The sequence below is a fragment of the Suncus etruscus genome, chromosome 15 (assembly GCF_024139225.1).
Source record: "Suncus etruscus isolate mSunEtr1 chromosome 15, mSunEtr1.pri.cur, whole genome shotgun sequence".
NCBI classification, from domain to species: domain Eukaryota; kingdom Metazoa; phylum Chordata; class Mammalia; order Eulipotyphla; family Soricidae; genus Suncus; species Suncus etruscus.
The window spans coordinates 39,733,934-39,757,488 of NC_064862.1; the positions used below are offsets into that span (position 1 = coordinate 39,733,934).

Below are 23,555 nucleotides of genomic sequence, written 5' to 3' on the forward strand. Positions count from 1 at the left end.
TTCTCAATAAAAATAAATATATAAAATAATTCTGCTAATGAATGCCTGGGTGGACTTCTTAGCAGGTCATTCAAAAAAAATGCCACCATACATAGTTATCTAACATTCCTCATTCCTGTGTCTTCATTCTAAAGGGGGAAAACGGTGCAAATTCTCACTATCACTCAGAATCTTCCATTTGTGCTCCAGGACATTCCTATAGTTGAGAAGGGATTTTTTTCGATTATGCTTGCTGCAAAGTTAAAACGCATTTGTTGAAAAATTAGAAATATACATTTTTCACCTGCAAAGGAAATCAGCTAAGATTTGAGTTTTAGTCTTGGTTCTTCACGGCTGAGTCTCTAAGTACAATGAATCTTCCTGTGCCTCTACAAAATCAGACTAAATACTCCTTCCCTCTCCAGCTGTTTCTTCAGTGGCATTTTCAATTTACACCTTTACTATTAATGTCTAGATACTTTCTGATATGTTTCTATCATTACAAAGCAGGTTTTATAAAACACAGAAGATATCTACAAAGATATCATTCGTTGTGTAAAAGAAGACTAGAGGAAACAAAAAAATCATTCCTGGCAGAAAAAAATGTTTGCATCCAGTTGTAAATATCAATGTACTCCGAAATATAAAAGTATGAGAAATATGGGACCACAAAAATGTATATGAGACAGTATGCCCAAGAGCAACCAACCTGTACATACATAAATGAAAGAAGGGCAAAGTACTTTGAAAGATTCTTGACTAAGATAATTTTATATTGGAATTTGCTTCAAGTCTAAGATTCCCTTCCATGTATATAATTCTGTAAGACTGCCTTTTTTTTTTTTTTTTTTGGTTTTTGGGCCACACCCGGCTGTGCTCAGGGGTTACTCCTGGCTGTCTGCTCAGAAATAGCTCCTGGCAGGAACGGGGGACCATATGGGACACCGGGATTCGAACCAACCACCTTAGGTCCTGGATCGGCTGCTTGCAAGGCAAACGCCACTGTGCTATCTCTCCGGGCCCTGTAAGACTGCTTTTTAAAAATAAATAGTATAACCAAAAACTGATCCATGTTTTAAAGTACCAAATTATAGCTTATTCCTATTTTGGTAAGTTACTAATTTTTTTTAATAAAACAAACTATACATTCTAAGTCATGAGTATGTGAAATATATCTATTACGAACTAAGGGCTTCTTTTATGATATGGTTCTTCTAAATGTTCCAGTACATCTAGAATTTGCATATATGGTTTCAACTTCCTTCTGAGATAAATACATTCAAGTGGGCATGTGCCCAGCTGATTGGGAGCCAGTAAACGGTAGATGATCGCTCACCTACATAATAATTTAAGAACAAATGTTATGAAACTCACCCTTGTGCCATAGAAAAAAGATGTTACAGTAAACAATGGCAAAACCACTCTTCAAAATGAAGAATTAATTCAGAGCAATGAACATAACTCATGGGCAAAGTCCATCAGAGATCACCTATGTTTCCCTCCTCAGTGATCTTGTACCTCTTCTAGAAGATAAAAAAGCTTTCTTCGAACAGAGAGAAGCCAGAGATGCCTCAATAAGCTGCAGTGCTTAAATAAAAATTGATGTTAAAACTGAAGGCACTCTAATCAGAAAATATAAAATGTCTGGTCAACATCATTAAGACATCTCTTAACAACTGTTGGGTTTTCATTTTTTCAAGTACAATCACCTCATCCATAAAGTATAACTGTCGATATATAATTATATAATGTGTGGACTGGTAATACTCTTTTGCTACTTAAAGAATAGGAAGGAAGGAAGGAAAGAAGGAAGGAAGGAAGGAAGGAAGGAAGGAAGGAAGGAAGGAAGGAAGGAAGGAAGGAAGAAGGGAAGGAAGGAAGAAGGGAAGGAGGAAAGGAAGGAGGGAAGGAAAGAAGGAAGGAAGGAAGATGGAGTGATGGAAGGAAGGAAGATGGAGTGATGGAAGGAAGGAAGGAAGGAAGGAAGGAAGGAAGGAAGGAAGGAAGGAAGGAAGGAAGGAAGGAAGAAGGGACGGAGGGAAAGAAAAAAGAAAGGAGGGAAGGAAGGAGTGGAGTGATGGAAGGAAGGAAAGAAAGGAAGGAAGGAAAGAAGGGAAGGAGGGAAGGAAAAAAGAAAGGAGGGAAGGAAAAAGGAGTGGTGGAAGAAAGAAAGGAAGGGAAGGAGGAAGGATGGATGAAAGGAAGGAATAGAGTGATGGAAGGAAGGAAGAAGGGAAGGAAAAAGAAGGAAGGAGTGGAGTGAGGGTAGAAAGGAAAGCAGGAAGGAGGGAAGGAGTGGAGTGATGGAAGAAATGGAGGAAGGAAGGAAGGAAGGAAGGAAGGAAGGAAGGAAGGAAGGGAGGGAGGGAGGGAGGGAGGGAGGGAGGAAGGAAGGAAGGAAGGAAGGAAGGAAGGGAGGGAGGGAGGGAGGGAGGGAGGGAGGGAGGGAGGGAGGGAGGAAGGAAGGAAGGGAGGGAGGGAGGGAGGGAGGGAGGGAGGGAGAGAGGGAGGGAGGAAGGAAGGAAGGAAGGAAGGAAGGAAGGAAGGAAGGAAGGAAGGAAGGAAGGAAGGAAGGGAGGGAGGGAGAGAGAGAGGGAGAGAGGGAGAGAGGGAGGAAGGAAGGAAGGGAGGGAGGGAGAGAGGGAGGAAGGAAGGAAGGGAGGGAGGGAGGAAGGGAGGGAGGGAGGGAGGGAGGAAGGAAGGAAGGAAGGAAGGAAGGAAGGAAGGAAGGAAGGAAGGAAGGAAGGAAGGAAGGAAGGAAGGAAGGAAAAAATATTGACACAACAAATATGCCCAGGAGAGAGAAATGATCAATTTATTCTAAGAATTACATTTTCTATTACTAGCTCCATTAACATTTCAAACCATTAACATTCTCAGATCTAGAAAATAAAATGGAAAGGAGTAGGGGCAATAAACAGATGAGCTAAAAAGGCATTTGAGATTTTCCTTGTAAAGCTAAAATTTAGAGGAAGAAAGTCCTTTTTTCCTTTTACATCCTAATGCTACACACACACACACACACACACACACAAACACACACACACACACAAACACACACACACAAACACACACACACACACACACACACACACACACACACACCAAAAATCCCCTGCTCCACTCTCCTACCTCTTTCAAGGTCATTTATCATTGGCACAAGAACCTACGGCTGTTTTATTAAAAGAAAAAGCCTAGCCTAGGACTGCCAGATCTCTACCCAGGACCCACTTATCAAAGGTGTTGCTCGGACTGACAGGCAGCTGTCAAGTGGCATCGACTGAACATTACTTTATAAGTGCAGAACCCCATCAGCAAGCACTTTCACCTCGGCCCCCATTAAGTATTCTGATAACACCACCTCCATGAGCTCAGCTTAACGTTTAAGCCTGCGGGAAGCCCTTGAGTGTGCAAAGCCTTCCAAAATTTTCTAGCTAATTTTAACCCTATGGGCGGGTGTGTGGAATAGAATTTAAACATTACACAGCAATGGCATAATCTATCCACCTGAAAAAAAATTGGTAGTACTGAAAATTATCCTTTTATGTAGCTATATACTATGGACTATATACTAGATGGACAAATAATACAGTTTTTCACTGATATATATAATATAAAAGCATAAATATAATAAAAAGAGAACCTAGTGGGTTTGAGACATTCCCCATGAGCAAGATTTTAGACAGCAGTCTCTTCAGAGCTGGGCCTTTTGTGAATCTTTTACACATGTTATGTCATATGTATATAATGGAAAATAACATGCAGCATTACGTCTAATCATTACCATCCAATGGTTAGCCTTAATTTTCTCCTCTCCCTCTCTAATGCAAAAAAAAAAAATAAGGGGGAGGCCAAAATAAATGTATAGAGAGGAAAGCAAAAGAGTTTTAAAGATAGAAATAATTTAAAGGTCACTTTAAATACGGTTGAAAAAAACTGTCTCCACTCACACAGCCCCCAAATTCATGATCAACAAGACTTTCACCTGAAAGTTACTGTTTGGTGACCATTAAATTAGAATGTCTCGAAGCCTTTTTTTTTTTTTTTTTCTGTGACTGTGGAAGGAACAGCAACTGGGGGCTGATAGCTTTTCTCACTGTTGAGGAAAGAAATGGAAGCAAGAGGCTGCAGATCTAAGTCCCAGGGGATTGTGCTCAGGAAGGGATCCCTGGAGGGGAAGGAATATCCTTCAGAAGTGGGCGAGGGATCAAAGAAGTGGAGGATGCTGCCAGGGCTAACTAGGTTATTCTTAACACCAAGTTAAGGCCTTTTCTTTGGCCAAGAGGTTCTTCAAATGCAGCTTTCAGGTGAGCAATGAGGCTTCAGCCTAGCAAGGATCTGCAGCATTCGAACAGATCAGCGAGAGCAAGGAACAGTGCCAAAAGGTACTTACGGGGGGGGGGGGGGGGGAAGGAGAAAAAATTAGTATTAGTGAGGAACCAACCTTTCCCTGCTGTCACCCAGTGTGCAAATTCCCAGGCAGCCACTGATTTTACACACGCACGCCACACACACACACACACACACACACACACACACACACACACACACACACTTTGCTGCACTCTGCATTCTCCAAGGCAGCATTAAAAGAACAACACTTTCATGATATTCCCCCACTCTAGCCCGAGCGCGCGCGTACACGCACGCGCGCACATACACACACACGCACACACACATACACACACGCACACCATCCCCTGCACGTTCTGCAAATGCACCTGATCCCACCAGGGTCCCAGTCCCTAGAATTGTGGGATCCAGGAAGGTGACTCCCCTCGGCTCTTCCTAGCACCTGGGAAAATCTCCCAGCAGCTTCTCCGCACCCGCCACCCGGCCAGAGCCGCGCGCTCCTAGCCAAGTCGCCAAAGGGAGGTTTGCGTGACAGCGCGCGGGTGCACCCCGAAAGCTCCAGCAGCTCTCCCGCAGCTGCGGGATTCCCGGGCTCGGGGCGCCTAACAGGGCACCCCGTTGGCACCCTTCTCCGGCGCTGGGGAAGGAAGGTCCCAGCCTCACCGAGCTGTCAGGCCAAGCCAGACTCCGCTCCTTGGGACCCCAGCCCGAGCGCCAAGCGCGCTGCCCCCGGCTTGACACACGCGCGCCCCGACACGCACCCCGCACACCCGCGGGGGATGCCCGGCTCCTCCCGCAGAAGGGTGCAACCCGCGCCACTCTGCCTGCACCCCGCCGGAGTGCCCGGCATCCCCTCCCTCCCTCCCCGGGGTCTTGGGGGGACCCAGAGACGCGCGGCGCTTACAGTTCGCAGGAACTGGATCTCATCCTCGCCCTCGCCCCCATCGGCCATGGTGCCTCGCTCGCCTCCTCGCCGGGGCCGGCTCCCCGCGGCGGCCGCTGTCCAGAGCCCCGGGCGGGCGGGAGGGAGCCGCGGCGGGCACGGGCAGGTGCCGACTCCCGGGCGGTCCCCGCCTGCAGAGCGGAGGAGGAGGACGAGGACGAGGACGGGGAGGAGGTGGAGGAGGCGCCGGCGGGTGGGCGGGCGGGCGGGGGCGGCCAGGCAGACGCCTCCCTCCGCCGCACTGTGCGGGAGGAGGAGGGCGACCCGGCCCGGACGGCTCGCCAAGGCTGTTCTGCAGCCCCGCCGCGTCGGCTTGGCGCTGCCTGCCTTGCCTGCAGCAGGCGGGTGCTGGGGCCCCCGCTCCTCCGAGCTCCAGTGCTCACCCCGCGGAGCCCTTGGGGGTGGGGTGGGGGTTGGGGGCGGCGGGCGGGGAGGAGCTCGCCGGCTCCCCTCTCTCGCTTGCTGCAGGTAATCCGCAGCCCGCTCCTCCCGGGGCCCCCCAAAGCCGAGACCCAGCGCCGCTTACTGGCTACTTTGGGTATCTGGGCCCGCGCGTTGCCAAGAAGGAGCGCCCAGACTCCAACTGGCACCCTTCTGAATTCTGTGCAGCCCCTGAATTCATGCACTTGACCTTAAACCTTAACCTCAGGTCTGCTCAAGCAGCCTTCCATCATTCTTTAGAGGGCTCGGGCAGTAATTCCTACAAGCACTTTGGAATCTGCTAGCAAAGGTTAGCCAACCTTTAAAAAAAAAACTTGGATTAACACTATTCCCCACCAGAATTCCTCAGGGTCTTGTTTAAATGCACTTAATGAGATTACCTGTAAAGGTTCGTGGCTTTGGTACACAAAACTTTTAACAACTACGTTCAACATCGCAGACTCTGTGATTCAGGAAAGACACGAAGGGTGGAGATTGGAGAGATTTACTCTAAAGTTGAAGTATAAACGCAATTGAAGCAAGAATGCCAATCATGTAGAATATCTGTAAGTTTGGATCATTGAAAAGCCCAACATTCAGACTGTTATAATATCTATTATCCTTCCTCCAAAGCCATTTACTGCATAAGGGGGGAAAAAATGCAAGCATTCCACCACAGCTATCAATATCTACCACTAGCAGCTCTCCACTGCCAATAGATACTGAATTCAACAAATAGATATGGCTTAGAAAATGCAAGAACTGGGGGCCGGGCGGTGGCGCTAAAGGTAAGGTGCCTGCTTTGCCTGCGCTAGCCTTGGATGGACCGCGGTTCGATCCCCCGGTGTCCCATATGGTCCCCCAAGCCAGGAGCAACTTCTGAGCACATAGCCAGGAGTAACCCCTGAGCGTTACCGGGTGTGGCCCAAAAACCAAAAAAAAAAAAAAAAAAAAAAAAAAAAAGAAAATGCAAGAACTGAAGCAATTTGGACCAAAGAGCACTTACTTATCTTTTTCCTAGCCTATGGCTCAGTTCCTTTGAACGACTTTTAAAAGCAAATTCAAAGCAAAACATCCAAATGTCAGTATTATAAAGAGGTAGAACGTGTAAAATGAAAACTTTGGGTCAATTGATCTACATTTCACTATTGGCAACGTCTATGTTAATTGTTAAAAGCTACCAGTAAGTTCTATGCAGGATGATTTTATCTTCAATTTTCATTAACTTTATGCTTACTGACTACTTTTGTATACATTCATTGAGCAGGACGGATACCATAAGGAAGACCATACAGATATTCTCCTTCCATGACAAGGTTTTTGTGTTCTATATTTTAGTCTTTTTTTTTTTTTGCAATTCAAAAAATTTAATAAAAGTTTGAGAATTCATGTGACAACCAACCAAGATTTTGAGTTCACCTTTTGCCTTTTGCTCCATTAATCTTATCATGCTATTACCCAAGTGTTTCTGTCAATTCCTCAAACCCCAACATTTTCTAGTCTATGGTTACATGAATAGATCCCACAGTGGTTTAGAAAACTTATTTCTACATAAGCTACATGCCTACCACCAAATTTTTAATATACCCTTAACCTTGACCAACATCTGCTTCATCTATGACCCTTCCCCTTGTTCTTAAGAACATACGCTTTTAGCTTATCCATTGCCCTAAAGAGGTATAGCATTTTTCTAGCTTCCCTTGTTTAATATGGGAGTGAAAGAGAAACAAACTTATGTGTTGTGTTTAAGGTCACTCTGGATTGCTAAAGTATATTTTCCAGTAACCTTTTTAAAGAGGGAACACAAAAGAAAATGGAGCAGAGGATATAATCAAGGAAATCATTGAAGAAAACTTCCCGGAACTCAAGAGAGATGCCAGTCTTGAAATTGTTAGTGCCTATCGAGTTCCCAGTAAATTTGATAAAAATAGACTCACCCCCAGACACATCTTAGTGAAGTTTTGGAACTCTCATGATAAAGAGAAAATCTTACGGCTTTCCAGAGAAAGAGAAGAAATAACTTACAGAGGGACAAGAATCCGACTGACAGCCGACTTATCATTGGGCACTCTGGATGCTAGAAGCAAATGGGCCAACATCATACGAGTTCTACAGGAAGAAGGCTTTAAGCCTAGAATTCTATACCCTGCCAAACTGGCATTCAATTTTGAAGGTAAAACGAAGATATTTTTTGATATTGAAGAGTTCAAAGACTTTATTGTTTGTATTCCCTCTATATTTTAGTCTTGATATAAATTTATATACTATGCCACAAAATAACCAGTCCCTAAAACTATTATAGTCGATGTGAGTTTTTAAGCTAGGAGCCTAGTAATCAAGAAGCTCACAAAATAAAGGGCACTCCATTAGAAAAGACCATTTCTGAAATAAATTTATAACTTATGATAAATAATTTGATCTTCAACATACGGCAAATCCATTTGTCCTTTCCAAGTATTTTGTGCATAACTATATATAGACTATTTCTCTATTAGCAAATTATACAAGACTAGCCTCTTAGTAGATAAAATAGTATTATTAGCAACAAAAAAAACCCTCTAACTCACCTGCTTTCCACTTCAGCACTGTAACTAAGCATGAAAAAATTTTAATATGTTACACTATTTTTTTTAAATATTTCAATATAAGTGATATAGTGCTTAATGGTCTAGGTACTCAGTGATTCTTACTTTTATAGTTTTCAGCAGCAAATTGGCTTATAGCAAAGGTTATTTCTAAGACATCATTTACATGGACTTTTAAAATAACATAAAAGTAATACTAAAAGATTTAGAGATCTCTGAACAAAAAGCATGTTTGGGAAAGACCAAAATATTTATTTTTCTAAAATGAACTGAAGTAAATGCACAATGTTGTTTGTCATAGAGTTAAGAGATGGTTAGGTCTCCTGTGATACCCAAAATAGACACCCCAAAATATATCACTTTGGTATGTGGATTATTTGGAGCTACATTCTCTCCAGGCTTGGAGGCACACAAAAAGTTTTTACTAGAACAAAAATTGAAGGCATTACTCGGAATTAGTTTTTTTACTAGAAAATAACCTTCCGAAGGGAGAACGCTATTTCAATGGCAGATGAAACATGTAATTACAGAGCATCTGGTCTTTGTCATGAGTCACCCTCTCCTTATCTTGTGAGTCCCCTATCTCTCTCCTTGAAATCACAGACCTCTAGCCTATTTCTTAGCTCAGGATATATATATATACTCTTATTTGCCCCATTAACCTTAGAAACTACATGCACGTAGTTTTCTCCATATGTATATAACTTAATTTGGTCTTTTCCCTTACCAACTCATCCAATGTTAAATATACTTTTTAACCAATCCCAGAAGAAAACAGAGGAACAACAGGAAATTTAATCTTAGTCCCGATAGGGCATTGTACATTATTATTATTAATATCTCATTTCATTTATTTTATAAATTTTAAAGTTCAAATCATTTTTATAAGGTAACACTAAAGCTCTTAAAAGAAGTGCTCATTATATACAATAATATATTATTATATTTTATATATAAATTTTATATACACTTTTATGTATTCTATATTATAATTGTTCATTGTACCTGATTGTGTATAATAATATATAACATGCATCATATATAGTTATATAATTATATAACATGTTATAATTATATTTTTCTGCTTGGATTTTGTTTATATATGTATGATTTTATAAGTTCTTCTTATCATGAACAAGTATAATAAAATTTGGTCCTGACTGAAGGATCATGGGATGACAGGCCCTGAACTAATTTCAATTTAAATGTAATTTTAACTAACAGAAAGAAATATGATTTTGCTCATATTTGATCAGTTATTATTAATTTTAACTAAGGAAGATTTTTGTCCTTATTTAGAATTTTCATTAGTATCTATGGTTTCGTACCTATGATTTTTGTATTTTTATTAAAATGTTTCTTTCTCTAAAGGAATTACATGTTATAGTTTTGGATCTTAGTGCTGCTTATAAAAATTTGTGTTTTGTTTTGTTTTGTTTGGAGGCCACCCTTGGCAGTACTCAGGGCTTACTCCTGGCCCTTCATTCAGATATCACTCCTAGCATGCTCAGGGACAATAAGGGCAAAGCATCAAACCCATGTTGTCCATGGCAAAGCAAGTGACCTACCTGTGCTTGCCTTCTCTCACCCTTTACTGGAATCTTTCTATTCAACAGGTGTCATGATTCCCACAAGTTTTCATTTTAAGACTTAAGTGTGAACACCCAGTATTTTTCCTTCACCCCCTGATTTATTTCACTTAACACGATGTTCTCCAGATCTATTCAGGTTGCAGCAACCTACAAGATTTAATATTATCTTACACCTGCATAATATTCTATTGTATATATGTTCCATAGCTTCTTTATCCAAACATCTGTTGTTAGACACCTGCTTTGTTTCCATACCTTAACTATTTATTAAGTGCTGCAATAAATGCATGCGTGCACACATATTTTCAAATTAATGTTTTGTGTTCTTGGGACAGATGCCAAAGACTGAAATTGCTAGTCTTATATTAATTTTCTCCTGACAGAAAAAATAGATGGTTTCTTGATATTTTGTCTGATAGTTTTATTTTTATCTATTTATTTATTTATTTATTTTGTGGTTTTGGGGTCACACTGGGCAGTGCTCAGGGGTTACTCCTGGCTCCATGCTCAGAAATCGCTCCTAGCAGGCTGGGGGACCACATGGGACGCCGGGATTCGAATCGATGACCTTCTGCATGAAAGGCAAACGCCTTACCTCCATGCTATCTCTCCAGCCCCAGTTTTATTTTTTTTTAATGAGCCTCTGCTTGCTCTTCCAACTACCTAACTGGATTGCCAGTGTATTTTTCTTTTATTTATTATTTTTATTTAAAACATCATTATTTACAGTGATTCATAGCCAAGATTTAGATATATGATGTTTCAATACCTGCCCATCGCCAGTCAACTTTCTTTCACCAATGTTTTTAAGAGTCCATCCCAGCCAGCCATCAGAAGAGCACCTTTTTAAGTCTAGTTGTTGAAGCTTGATTCTCACAGTTTTATTGTTGTTGTCTACACATGGTTTAGGCATTTAGTTCTTTTTTGTTTTTGTTTTTGTTTTTTGTTTTTGGGTCACACCCGGCAGTGCTCAGGGGTTACTCCTGGCTGTCTGCTCAGAAATAGCTCCTGGCAGGCACGGGGGACCATATGGGACACCAGGATTCAAACCAACCACCTTTGGTCCTGGATCGGCTGCTTGCAAGGCAAACGCCACTGTGCTATCTCTCTGGGCCCTTAGGTATTTAGTTCTAACCTTCCTTAATACCACCAATGCACATGAGTCTCTGTTTGTCCTTCATTATTTCACATGTCTTTTTTATCCTTCACTCAATTTCTTCGCTTTTCCTCACTATATTCTGGTGCCAAGACTGTTCTAGTCATCTCCCATTTAAATCATCGCATTTTTTGAAACAACTGGAAAAACAGCTTAATTTTAACAATTTAATTTTAATTTAAACAACTAAAAAAGTTTTATTTTAATGAATAACAGTTTTATTTTAAAAACAGTTTCGTTTAACCTAGAAGCAGATTCTCATCCCTTCGAGATAAATCCTGGTAGCCTCCACACCTAATTTCTCACCCGCTCTACCTCACCATCTTCTCAGTTCGTCACATCCACGTCTCCTGAACATATGTAGCCACATTTCAGCTACAATAGGAAAACTATAAAAATTTACCCCCAGCATAGCCAATCTCAAACACAATGAGAAAAATGCACAGAGCCCATTAAGCTTAATCAATGAGAGAAAATACACAGCTTTTCCATACAATCCAGTTCTGTATAATCTCAGAGACTGATTTTTATTAGCATCATGTTGAAGATGTTTAATGAACTCAAAGAAAGTATTGTAAAATAAAAATATCCATGAGTTGGTGAGACCTCCCCCACATGCCATGTTTCTAGCCCCTTAGGTAGATGGGTGTGATGAACCAGGGTATCAGCAGAGAAATGATACCAAGCCAGACAAGACAGATATTCATTAGAGTAGGCCTGCTTCTCACTTCATTGCCTCTCTCTGCCATGTCTCTCTCTGTGCCTGACAAAAACCAGAACTGCTCTCTCTTTTTTTAATTTTTTAAAATATCTTTATTTAAACACCTGATTACAAATATGATTGTAGTTGGGTTTCAGTCATATAAAGAACACCCACCTTCACCAGTGCAGCATTCCCATCACCAATGTCCCAAATCTCCCTTCAACCCACCCCTATTCCCCTCCCACACCTGAACTTGAGACAGGCTTTCTAGTTCCCTCATTCCTTCACATTGTTATGATAGTTGTGAGGCAGAACAAGATGGTTCAAGTTGTGTGGCTCTGTTTGAAGGAAAGAAAAAAAATACTAATAATAAAAAAAATGGGGCAAAAATCAAACGAGCAAAAAATGAGAGGAGTCCTTCTAGAGGCTATATCTATCAATTTAAGAGAAGAAATGGAAAAGGAAGAAAAACATAATAATAATACAAAAAAAGGATAAAAAAAATTTAAAAAGCACCACAGCAATATAGACAACATAATAACCACATCCTGAAATAAAACAAAGCAAAGCACAAAAAAAACAACAAACAACAACAAAACTAAAAAAAATTAATTTGTGCTTCTCTTTTTTTTTTCTTGCATAGGCACAGTAAATATTGGGGGGATTAGAAAGGGAATTCCCTTAGCCTAAGAGATACAGGGTTTCTCCACCCTTGAAGTATACTGTCATGAGAATAACTACATGCTTCGTATATGCTCTTTTACTCTCCCTTCAGTCCTTTTATAGTGTCTGGAAACTTTCAGCTCTGTCGTGGGTGATAAAATCAGCCTGCTCTCTCTTTAGAACCAGATTCATCAGGGTGGGGGAAGGTCCTGAAATCTAGGTGAGCTTCTACATATCAAAAGATGAGGTTCCCAGGATGAGAAAGTTGGGGGACCACCTTTGTTTGAAATTGATAGCTGGGCATTATCTTATAAATGATAACAAAGGTATCCAGCAAAGTGCAATAAAGTATGACAACAGAAATGAGAATACTGGGGCCAGAGAAGTTGCACAGGGCATAAGATGCCTAGCTTGCACATGCTAGCCTAGGTTCGATCCTCCGGTGTCCCAAATGGGCCCCCAAACCAGGAGCTATTTCTGAGCACATAGCCAGGAGTAACACATGAGTGTCACCGGGTGTGGGGCCCCCCCCCAAAAAAATTAAATGAGAATACTACATTCAGAAGTGACAAAAATGAAAAATATAGTTAATGACATAAAAAAATACAATAAAAAATCTTAGCAGCATAATTACAGCAGCTGAGAAAGAAACATCAAGGAACTTCAAGATAAGATGAGAAAAATAACAAAAGATGAAAAGAATTAGAAAGGAAATGAACAGTACATCAGAGAACTGTAGGATAAAGTAAAGTCAAGAGAAACAATATAAGAATCATCAAAATTCTTGAACAGGAAAATATATTTCATCATAGCTAAAAAATTCCCAGAGTTAAGGAATATAGTCATTGATATTCAAGATATCAAAATGGTCCCAAGTGAAAAGAGACCCAAATACTCTGAGCAATGGTGCAAGTGGTAGTGTGACTGCCTTGCATGCACTAACCTAGGATGGACCACAATTTGTTCCCCTGACATCCCATAAGGTCCCCCAAACCAGGAGTGATTTCTGAGTGCAGATCTAGGAGTAACCCCTGCATATCACTGGATGTGGCTCAAAAACCAAAATAAAGAGAGAGAGAGAGAGAGAGAGAGAGAGAGAGAGAGAGACCCAAAAAGTAATAGTCTAAAATATATTATAAACACAATGAATAAAGCTAAAGGTAGAGACAGAATATGGAAAGCAGGAAGGTCAAAACGAGGACTTACATACAAAGGAATGTCATAGATTAATGGAAGATCTATCAAATGAGACTCGCAAATGAGAAGAGAATTGTGGGGTATAGTAAAGAAACAAAGAAGTGAAGAGAAAAGAAAATGCCTTAATGAAAAAGAATATTTATCAAGAATGCTCTGCACAGCTAGATTATTATTCACTATTGAAGGAACAATACAGAGGCTTCTTGACAGGCAACAGCTTAGAGAATTTATAGACTTGAAACCAGTTTTGCAAGGAGTACTAAAGAAGCTTCTTTAAAAAACATGACAAACCATTCAACAGTTTGAGTGTGGTATTCTCTCATACTACTAGATTAAGGAAGGTCTGTATAGATAAAGAAACTGAGGCATCACACAAATAAGGGTGGGTACTATAGGAAAATTTAAAGGTCATGATAAGTATTGGAAAGGGCCATCAAAAGTCCAACTGTGATGATATAGGTATACAGAGAATTTCCAACTAAGACAATTTAGAAAAATTGTGTATGTCCAGAAGCCTAGAGCCATTTTCTGCTTTTTCCATTCTTAAAAATTTTATATTAACTTTTGAGACTTTCTTTTTTTCTTTCTCTCTTTTCCCCCCAATTCATCTCACCCTTCACAGTTTTAAGTAATTTTTTTCAATAACACTGTTTTACTTCACTAGAAAAAAATTCCTAGCTTGCTTAATGAATTAGTGCTTTATTTATATTGAATATTCTGTATATATTCAGACGATGTTTTCTGTTTACAGACAGTTTATTATAATCTTTTACTTATTTATGCAGATAATTAAGCACTATCCTATAACATTTTCTAATATAAAGCCTTATTCACTTTTTTGGATAAAAACATATTTATACTTTTATAAGTTATTCAAATTTTGTTTTAATGTTTCCTTAATTCTCTTCACCTTACTTTCATGAAATTGTGTATTTGTATAATTTGTCTACAATTGTTAGCTTTTAAACATATCAGGATTTTTAAACTTATATAACTACAAAAAGGAAAGTTACAGTTTTTGAGAAAAAAATCCAGCTTATTATTGATTGACAATTTTTTGGAATAGAATTTCAGTTTAACTTTAATCATAATGAAAGCAAAAGGGGGTGGGAGGTTGAGTAATAAACAATGTTTTTTTTTTTTTTTTAAAAGAGCCCTAAAAACACAAGTGGAAATTAACTATACCTCTTATGTAATTTTCATCAGTTTTTTTTTTTTTTTTTTTTTACAAAGACTATCTGATCTAAACTCCTGCGTTTTAAGAACACGGGCACTCCAAATCACATAGTGTTGTATTGGCAGAATAGGAAAGGAGCTCCAGCTATTGCTACGTAAAGTAAAGAATTGAGGAGCTGCTATCCACCAATTGCAGGTCAAATAGGGCCAGACTCAGGAGTAATCTGTTGTTCATGTCTCTAGGGAGATCCCTAACTAAAGAGAGAAAAAACTCACTCCGTTGAGATCAGAAATTGCATGTGGCAGACCCTAATTCCATTCATAGTATCTCATGGATCCTCAGACAATGGTGGGTTGAGTACTGGAAGTTCCCAAGCACTGCCAAGGTAACCAGAGTGGTTTCCAGCACTGCAATCGACTGTTGTCATGGTTGGTTGACAATCATCAAGAGGGATTTCCAGGTCTCCTAAACACCATTTTAGAGACCCCTCAAAATCCACTAAATTTCCAGAATCTGGGTAAAATATCATCTCTGAACTCCTCCAATTTTAGCAAACATGAGAGGAGGAGCTCCCTTTATCTTGAAGCTCAAACAAAAGAGACATTAAATAAAAGAAAAAATTTGTTTGTTTTCGGGCCACACCCGGTGAAGCTCAGGGCTATGCACTGAGAAATCTCTCCTGCCTTGGGGCACTATATGGGAGGGGGGGTGTAGGGGGGATTGGGGGTGGGGGGAGGGGGGCTTGAACCGCAGTCTGTCCTAGGCTAGCGCTTGCAAGATAGACACCTTACAGCTGCATCACCGCTCCAGCCCCTGAGAAAAATATTTTTAAATCTTTAAGTAAATAAGGTTCCATTAGAAAAATGAAACAAGTAAAATGGATGTATCACTTTCTCTTTCCAGAATGTGAAGAAAATAAAGTGCACATTCAAAGAAATAATTGCTAAGAACTTCCCAACCTTAAGGGGAAAGGGAACAATAGAAAACCAGGAAATGAATACAACATCCAAATGTCTCAATGCAAAAAAAGATAATTACCAAGATGTGTCATTGTTAAATTGATTAAAAATTAACAATAAATAAAAACACATTAAAGGCTATTTGGAATAAAATGTATTGAAGTTACCCAGTCAGATTTCTTAGCAGAAACTCAACAGGCTATGAGTAGAATGTAATATCCTCAACTAAAAAGATTTAAAAAATTCCAGCCAAGAATATTCTACCCTAAAGTCTAGGGTAGAACTCAAAAGTTAAAATTTATGGTTAGCATATGAAAAGTTCAGAGTTCAGTCTCTGGCATTATATACTACCCCAATGTTTAACACCACCAGGATAGTGCTCTGATGATGGTCCCAAAGTACTACATGACCCAAGCACCACTGTATTAATAGTCTTATTACTGAACGGTGGCCCACAGCACCAGGACAAACCTTGCTAGTCAGCAAAATCCATTGGATATGACCCCTAATTATCAAAATTAAAAGGAGAGACCAGAGAGTTAGCACAGTGGTATGGCATTTGCTTTGCATGCAGTCGATCTAGGACAAATGGTGGTTAGAATCCAGCATCCCATATTGTCCCCTGTGCCTGCCAGGAGCAATTTCTGAATGCAGAGCCAGAAGTAACCCCTGAGTGCTGCCAGTGTGACCCGAAAACCAAAATAAATAAATAAAAATAATAATAATAATAATCTAAAAAGAAAAAGAAAATCCTATACCATAAACTAACCACAAAAACTAACTTTCAAATATAATGAAAATAAAAAAAACAATGACTTTCCCCAATGAATAAAAGCTTTATAGAGTTTTACCACCATCACAATTGCATATAAGATATTTTTTATAATATCTTTATTTAAACATCTTGATTACAAATATGATTGTGATTAGGTTTCAGTCATGTAAAGAACACCCCCCTTCACCAGTGCAACATTCCCACCACCAATGTCCCAAATCTCCCTCCATCCCCCCACACCCACCTGAACTTTAGACAGGCTTTCCAGATCCCTCATTCATTCACATGGTTATGGTATTTCTCAGTGTAGTTATTTCTATAACTGCACTCACCACTCTTTGTGGTGAGCTTCATGAAGTGAGCTGGAAGTTCCAGCCCTCCTCTCATTGTCTCTGAGGATTGCTACAAAAATGACTTTTATTTTTCTTAAAACCCATAGATGAGTGAGACTATTCTTCTTCTCTCTCTCTCCCCCTCTGACTTATTTCACTCAGCATGATAGATTCCATGTACATCCATGTATAGGAAAATTTCATGACTTCATCTCTCCTGACGGCTGCATAATATTCTATTGTGTATATGTACCACAGTTTCTTTAGCCATTCCTCTGTTGAAGGGCATCTTGATTGTTTCCAGAGCCTGGCTATTGTGAATAATGCTGCAAAAAAAAATAGGTGTGAGGAAGGGATTTTTGTATTGTATTCTTGTGTTCCTAAGGTATATCCCTAAGAATGGAATAGCTGGGTCAAATGGGAGCTCAATTTCCAATTTTTGGAGGACTCTCCATATCTCCATATCACTCCATATCATATTGGACTAGATGGCATTCCCACCAGCTGTTCCTTTCTCTCCACATCCCTGCCAGTACTGATTGTTCTCATTCTTTGTGATGTATGCCAATCTCTGTGGTGTGAGATGGTATCTCATTGTTGTTTTGACTTGCATCTCCTTGATGATTAGTGATGGCATACAAGATATTTTTAAAGGAATTCTTTTATTGAAAAAATAAAAGAATGTAAAACTTCTACTGTGGTGAAAAATAGTAACTGTGGATCAAAAAAACATAAAAATGAATAACATCATTTCATCAAGAAAATTAGGAGATAATCTGATTGGTTTGTAGATGATTAGTAGATTACAGCACAAAAAAGATCATCTTAAATATGGATATCCTGTACAATCTTTATAATAAGCACAAAAGAAAAATTCAGTTCAGAAACATTTAGAATAAAATTGAAAGAAACTGAAAGAAGCACCAGGGGAACCATCTGAAGGAAAAAGAATATAAGAAAAATAGTAACACTCAAAATATATTTAAAAAATAAAAATAAAAAATAAAAGATTGTAACTGACGGTAACTAAGCCTTATATGTTAATTGTAAATCACAAACTTCCAGGCTTATTTGGCCTAGAGCCCAATTTTAGAACAAAAAATATACATGGTGTTTTCCTGAAAATTGACCTTCTTTTAAGTAAACAAATAGAAAGTCATTTCAATAGCACCCACTGAATCACTCTGTCACCCACCAGGAACAATATGACCCACTCTGAGAAAGTCTGCCCTAGATTTTAAAAGTCCAAATTCACAAACCATAAGACACAGTGGATGCTATTGGTCTTTTTACAAAGCAGAATCCATGTATCATGAGAAATGTATCAACTATTAATATAGAGTTAAGCATATAGTGAAAGGTTGAAATGAAGTATTTTTCTTTTTTTATTATTTATTTTAAATGTTTTATTTAAACATCTTGATTACGAATATGATTGTGATTAGGTTTCAGTCATGTAAAGAACATCCCCCTTCACCAGTGCAACATTCCCACCACCTATGTCCCAAATCTCCCTCCATTCCACCCGAAATAAAGTATTTAGAGAGAGTACAGGGATAAGGCACTTGTCTTGTAGGTAGCAGATACCACTTTAAATCCCCAGCATCATATATGGTCTTCTGAACACTTCCAGGACAGAACCTGAGCACAGAGCACAGAGTAAATCCTGAGCACAGTGGAATGTGGCCAAAAATCATAAATGAGGTAATGAGAAAATGAATGAATGAATAAAGTCAATGCCAGACCCCAAAAGAAAGATAAGGATCACTACACTGGGTCTTAGAAAAGCTGTGGCATACAGATTCAGTGACATTATTCAACTAATAAAAAAAAAGAAGCAGTGTTTTTAAGAAAACATAGAACTTAAGATGATTATGTGCTGCGGACCTTTTATCCTGATAAGATAAAAAGTCCTTAAGCAGAACTTAAGTGGGTTCTTTTTCCCACTGGGAATCAAGCGAAAGCACGAAGCGGCGAATATGAAATATGAATTATGAAATATGAAATAAATGAGACCACACAGAATTACATGGTGAAAACAAGAGGTGAGGCCAGAGAGAGAGGCCAGAGGCTTTATTGGGCCTTAAATAGACGGATATTTGGGGCGTAGCCAGGGAGAAAGGAAAAGGGGATAAACCAATGAGATCAGAGCTAGAATTAGCATGTGAAGAGACAGGTAAAAGGAAACCAGATACCTTTAAGGAAAAGAGAGATTACAAGAGCGCTCAGCAGGATACTTTTGGCGGGCTTTTTCCGTACTGTATTTTCTTTGTTAGAAATACTGAGGCCTGATTTCTAATAATGGTCAAAAATAAAGAGAGAGATAGTTACAGCCACGTTTAGAATTATAGCCAAACAGGGGCCGGAGAGATAGCATGGAGGTAAGGCGTTTGCCTTTCATGCAGGAGGTCATCGGTTCGAATCCCGGGCGCCCCATATGGTCCCCCTGTGCTGCCAGGAGCAATTTCTGAGCCTGGAGCCAGGAATAACCCCTGAGCACTGCCAGGTGTGACCCAAAAACCAAAAAAAAAAAAAAAAAAAAAAAAAGAATTATAGCCAAACAATCCACGCAAAGGGTCAACTGATTTGACTACTCTAAGCAGGCCTTTTTGGCAAATAATTCTTTTTCAGGAGTGCACTACACCTAAGAAGGTTAAAAAACACTTCTGATGTGTGCCCTTCCTGAGTGGGGTGTAACAATTATGCTAAGCTAAATTATCATAAGTTTAAAGACAATCATCAGATGAGTGTACTGATATGTAAGATATAAATAATCAACGGGAAAAATGGCAAAACACAACAAAAATAATAGTCTCTGTAACTTCAGGGTGGCTATCAGAAAGGGAAATAGGAGTTGTGTTCATAGTGCAAAAGTTCTGGAACCTTTGGTGGTTAGGTAGATGTGGTATGATATAATATATAGAGGTGTGAAGAACATTTCTGAAATCATATAAATGGGTAAATTAAACAGTAGTTAAAATGGTAAATAAAACTACATTTTCATAAATAATTTTCTGTTATACTCTAATTCAGGATAGATCACTGTTTCACTTTATTGTTTTTACTTAAACCTAACTAAGCTAACCAATATGAAATGAAGGTTTCTATGACAAGTCAGCTAAAATAGTTAGTGTTATTTTATTTCCATTACTTTCCATTAAGGTCACATAAACTAAAGACAGTGCTGAAGGAAGAGACTCTAAAATTGTGATTAGGTCATTATAGAATTAGAGTTGGAGATGTCAAAGATTTAACCCATCTCTTGTAACTCCTTTCTATTTTCAATATTTCTAGGGAGGTTTTAAGTGCATTGGTTCTTACTCATATTAAGAATTTAACTGATTGGGGCCGGTGAGGTGGCACAAGGGGTAAGGCGTCTGCCTTGTGTGCACTTGCCGAGGACAGACCTTGGTTCCATCCCCTGGCGTCCCATATGGTCCCCCAAGGCAGGAGCGATTTCTGAGCGCAGAGCCAGGAGGAACCCCTGAGTGAGCATCACCAGTGTGGCCCAAAAACAAAAACAAAAAAGAATTTAACAGAGCAACATTTTATAAAATTAACATGCTATGTACAACTTGAATACTTGCTTCTAAAATATTATCGTTCTGCTGTACACCTAAACTAAAAATAAATACAAATAGTTCTGGAGTAATTGCAACAAGCTGGCCCCAGGCAGTTTTGGTCTGAATTTCTGTCCATTTTAGGCACAAATAGTACCAAGAATGGTAACATTTGGTGGTACTAGTGATGCTATTGTTTATAATTTTGATAAGGATGATGATGATGATAATAATAATGATGATGAAAAAGGTTCACTTACTGAGTGGTAGTATGCTCCCGGTACTTTGCTTTTTAATTATAGCAATGCCATTTAAAGAAAAGAAATCATGACTTGTAGAAAATTAAGTAGTTAATCCCAAGAATAAACAGCTTCTGAATAATAGGTGAGAGGTGTTAGGATTTAATTCTAAATTCATCATCGCTGTTTTATGCTATTATCCCTGTCCTATCCCAGTATAGAAAATACAAGAGTCTAGACTAGCAGAACCTAAAAATAAGGCACTGACAGTCCTAAGAGACTTGCTCCCTGATTTCAAGCCAACTCAATGCAAGAGTCCTTCTAGCTCTTGGATGCAAAGTGAGTTCTGGAAAAATATGACAGGAATGCTATGTGCTCAGAAATACAAACCCAGCTTCTGCCCTTTTCCTATGATCATCTGGTCTTATATAAGAAATCAAACAAAAGAATGGTCACAATTGTGAATTTTGAAATGAAGCAAATTCACTATTTGTTTTTTCTTTTCTTTTCTTTTCTTTTCTTTTTTTTTTTTTTTTTTTTTTTTTGTTTTGGTTTTTCGGCCAACATTCGGTGGTGCTCAGGGGTTACTCCTGGCTGTCTGCTCAGAAATAGCTCCTGGCAGGCATGGGGGGGGGGGGCACCATATGGGACACCGGGATTCGAACCAACCACCTTTGGTCCTGGATCGGCTGCTTGCAAGGCAAACGCCGCTGTGCTATCTCTCCAGGCCACTATTTGTTTTTTCTTTGCCTCTACTAGGATATTACTTTACTGTTAAAAGTTCAATTTCCCTATATGTGATCATAGTAATAGTTCATGAGATTACTGAAACATTAAATGAGATAATTAACATAACTAGCAAAGTAAAAAGCCTGGAATACTGAACCACACTCATTAATTTTTGTGTCTGTGTCACTTAAATTTAGAACAGCTAAATTTAGCCAATCTGCTAAAATTTTTATTTTCTCTGAACTAAAGTAACCAAATTTTCATTGTAATAGCTTTAAAAATAAAGACTTCCTTATTTTTCCAGTAGTATATCTAAAATGAAAAGTTTCTTTGGAAAGTTTTCTTTTCAGGTGCAAATAAAGGAATTCGCTTTTCCATAATCACCCTATCTTTTAGAATAAAAATAAACAATAAATCATGGAATTAAACATTATAAGGAAATACTATTACAAATGGTACTGATATAAATTCAACAATTCCAGACTAGTACATGGTGTTATCATGTCACTTATCTTTTAGCTACATTATTCTTAATTTTTCAATTCAATACTCATTGTCTTAAACATGGGTCGCTAAGGGCAGGGTGGATGGGAGGAAAACTGGGGACAATGATGATGGAAAATGTACTGCAAATCAAACTGTTTAAATGGAAAAATAAAAGAGAGAGAAAGAGAAAATGAGAGAGAAAAATGATGCATGTCTTAGAGAAAGGAAGGGGAGAGGGCATCAGGAAGGAGGGTGAGAGGAAAACTGTTGACATTGGTGGCAGGAAATGCACTCTGGTGAAAGTTTTTGTACATTGTATGACTGTAACTCAATCATGAACAAATTTATCTGTGAAAAAATAACTATTATGAAAAACCACAGTGTTTGATTTTTTTAAAAAAATGGGTACTATAGATTATTTTTTAAAAAAAATTTAAAAAAGAAAATGGGTGCTACTGCAACAGCCATCAGGCTCAACTTCCAAAGAGAAGGAGAAGTGAAATGGTAAAACAAAAAACTTGTATGAGTTAACCCATCATTTCAGGAGTTTCCATTTCATTGCTCAGAATTTAGTCACCTTTCTTTGAGAGGTTATGAAATGCCAGTCAGAATTGGTTACATTAAGCTCTCAACAACATTAGGGCTCTGTTAAATGTAAATTGGGCAGGCAACCAAGAGATTTTGGTCCCAATATCCCAAAAACGTCTTATATGATGCACGTGCCCACTAATTTTATAATTTTGTGGTTTCCTCATGCATGCTGACACTTTAACCAGTGTCAAGAAAACTGCATAATCATATGCAAAAGAGTGAAACTAGATTCCTCCTTAACTCTGTATAATTTTGTCTTTAAATCTCAAGAATCTATAATCCCTTAAGAAAATAAAAGTATTTCACTGCTGGTGGTAATGCTGCCTGGTCCAGCCCCTATGGATAACAGTACGCAGGGTTCTCAATAAACTCAAAATTGAGCTGCCATATGACCCAGCAATTCTACTTTTGGGTATCTAGCCCCAGAACAGAAAAATATTCATTCAAGAGGATGTATGCACACCGCTACTCATTGCAGCTAAGATTTGAAATCAACCTAGATGCCCAACAACAGAGGAGTGGATCATGAAGATGTTATACATATGTACATATATAATGGAATACAACATAGCTGTAAAGAATGATGCGATCATGCAATTTGCAGCATGAATATGGGAAGATATTATGTTAAATGAAATAAGCCAAAAGAAGAAGGATAAATGCAGAATGATATCACTTATATGTAATATTTTAGAATAATTACAGAAGAAATGCAATGATTTAAATGAGACTTGTCTAGAACACCCTTGGCCACAGAGTATAGCTAGGGGAAGGAAAGAGTGGAAGAGGAGAAATATAAATATGAAAGGATGGGGGCCAGGTGTCAGCAGGTGCACTGGTGGTGTTAAAAAAAACAAACAAAAACTAAGAACAAAATCAACAACAAGAATCAAGAGACCCAAACATTGATTTATTTTTTTTTTATTTTTGGGCCATATTCAATGATGCTCAGAGGTTACTCCTGGCTATGTGCTCAGAAATCGCTCCTGGTTTGGGGGACCATGACTCTGAGGGATCGAACTACAGTCAGTCCTGGAGAAGCCGCGTGCAAGGTGCTGCTCCATCGCTCCAGCCTTAAAAAACCCAAACTTTAACAATCTAAACTTCAAATGAGTC

The 23,555-nt window shown here is 39.0% G+C and overlaps 1 protein-coding gene across 1 annotated transcript in view; it reads right to left on the reverse strand.

Moving 5' to 3' along the window:
- RYR2 (ryanodine receptor 2) overlaps positions 1-5,350 on the reverse strand; it is a 685,578-nt gene extending 680,228 nt beyond the window's left edge. The window contains exon 1 of the mRNA XM_049789034.1: positions 5,237-5,350. Within this exon, the coding sequence (XP_049644991.1) occupies positions 5,237-5,284 (48 nt within the window). The 5' untranslated portion in view covers positions 5,285-5,350. The remainder of the gene's footprint in view (positions 1-5,236) is intronic.
- Between the last annotated feature and the right edge of the window lie 18,205 nt (positions 5,351-23,555).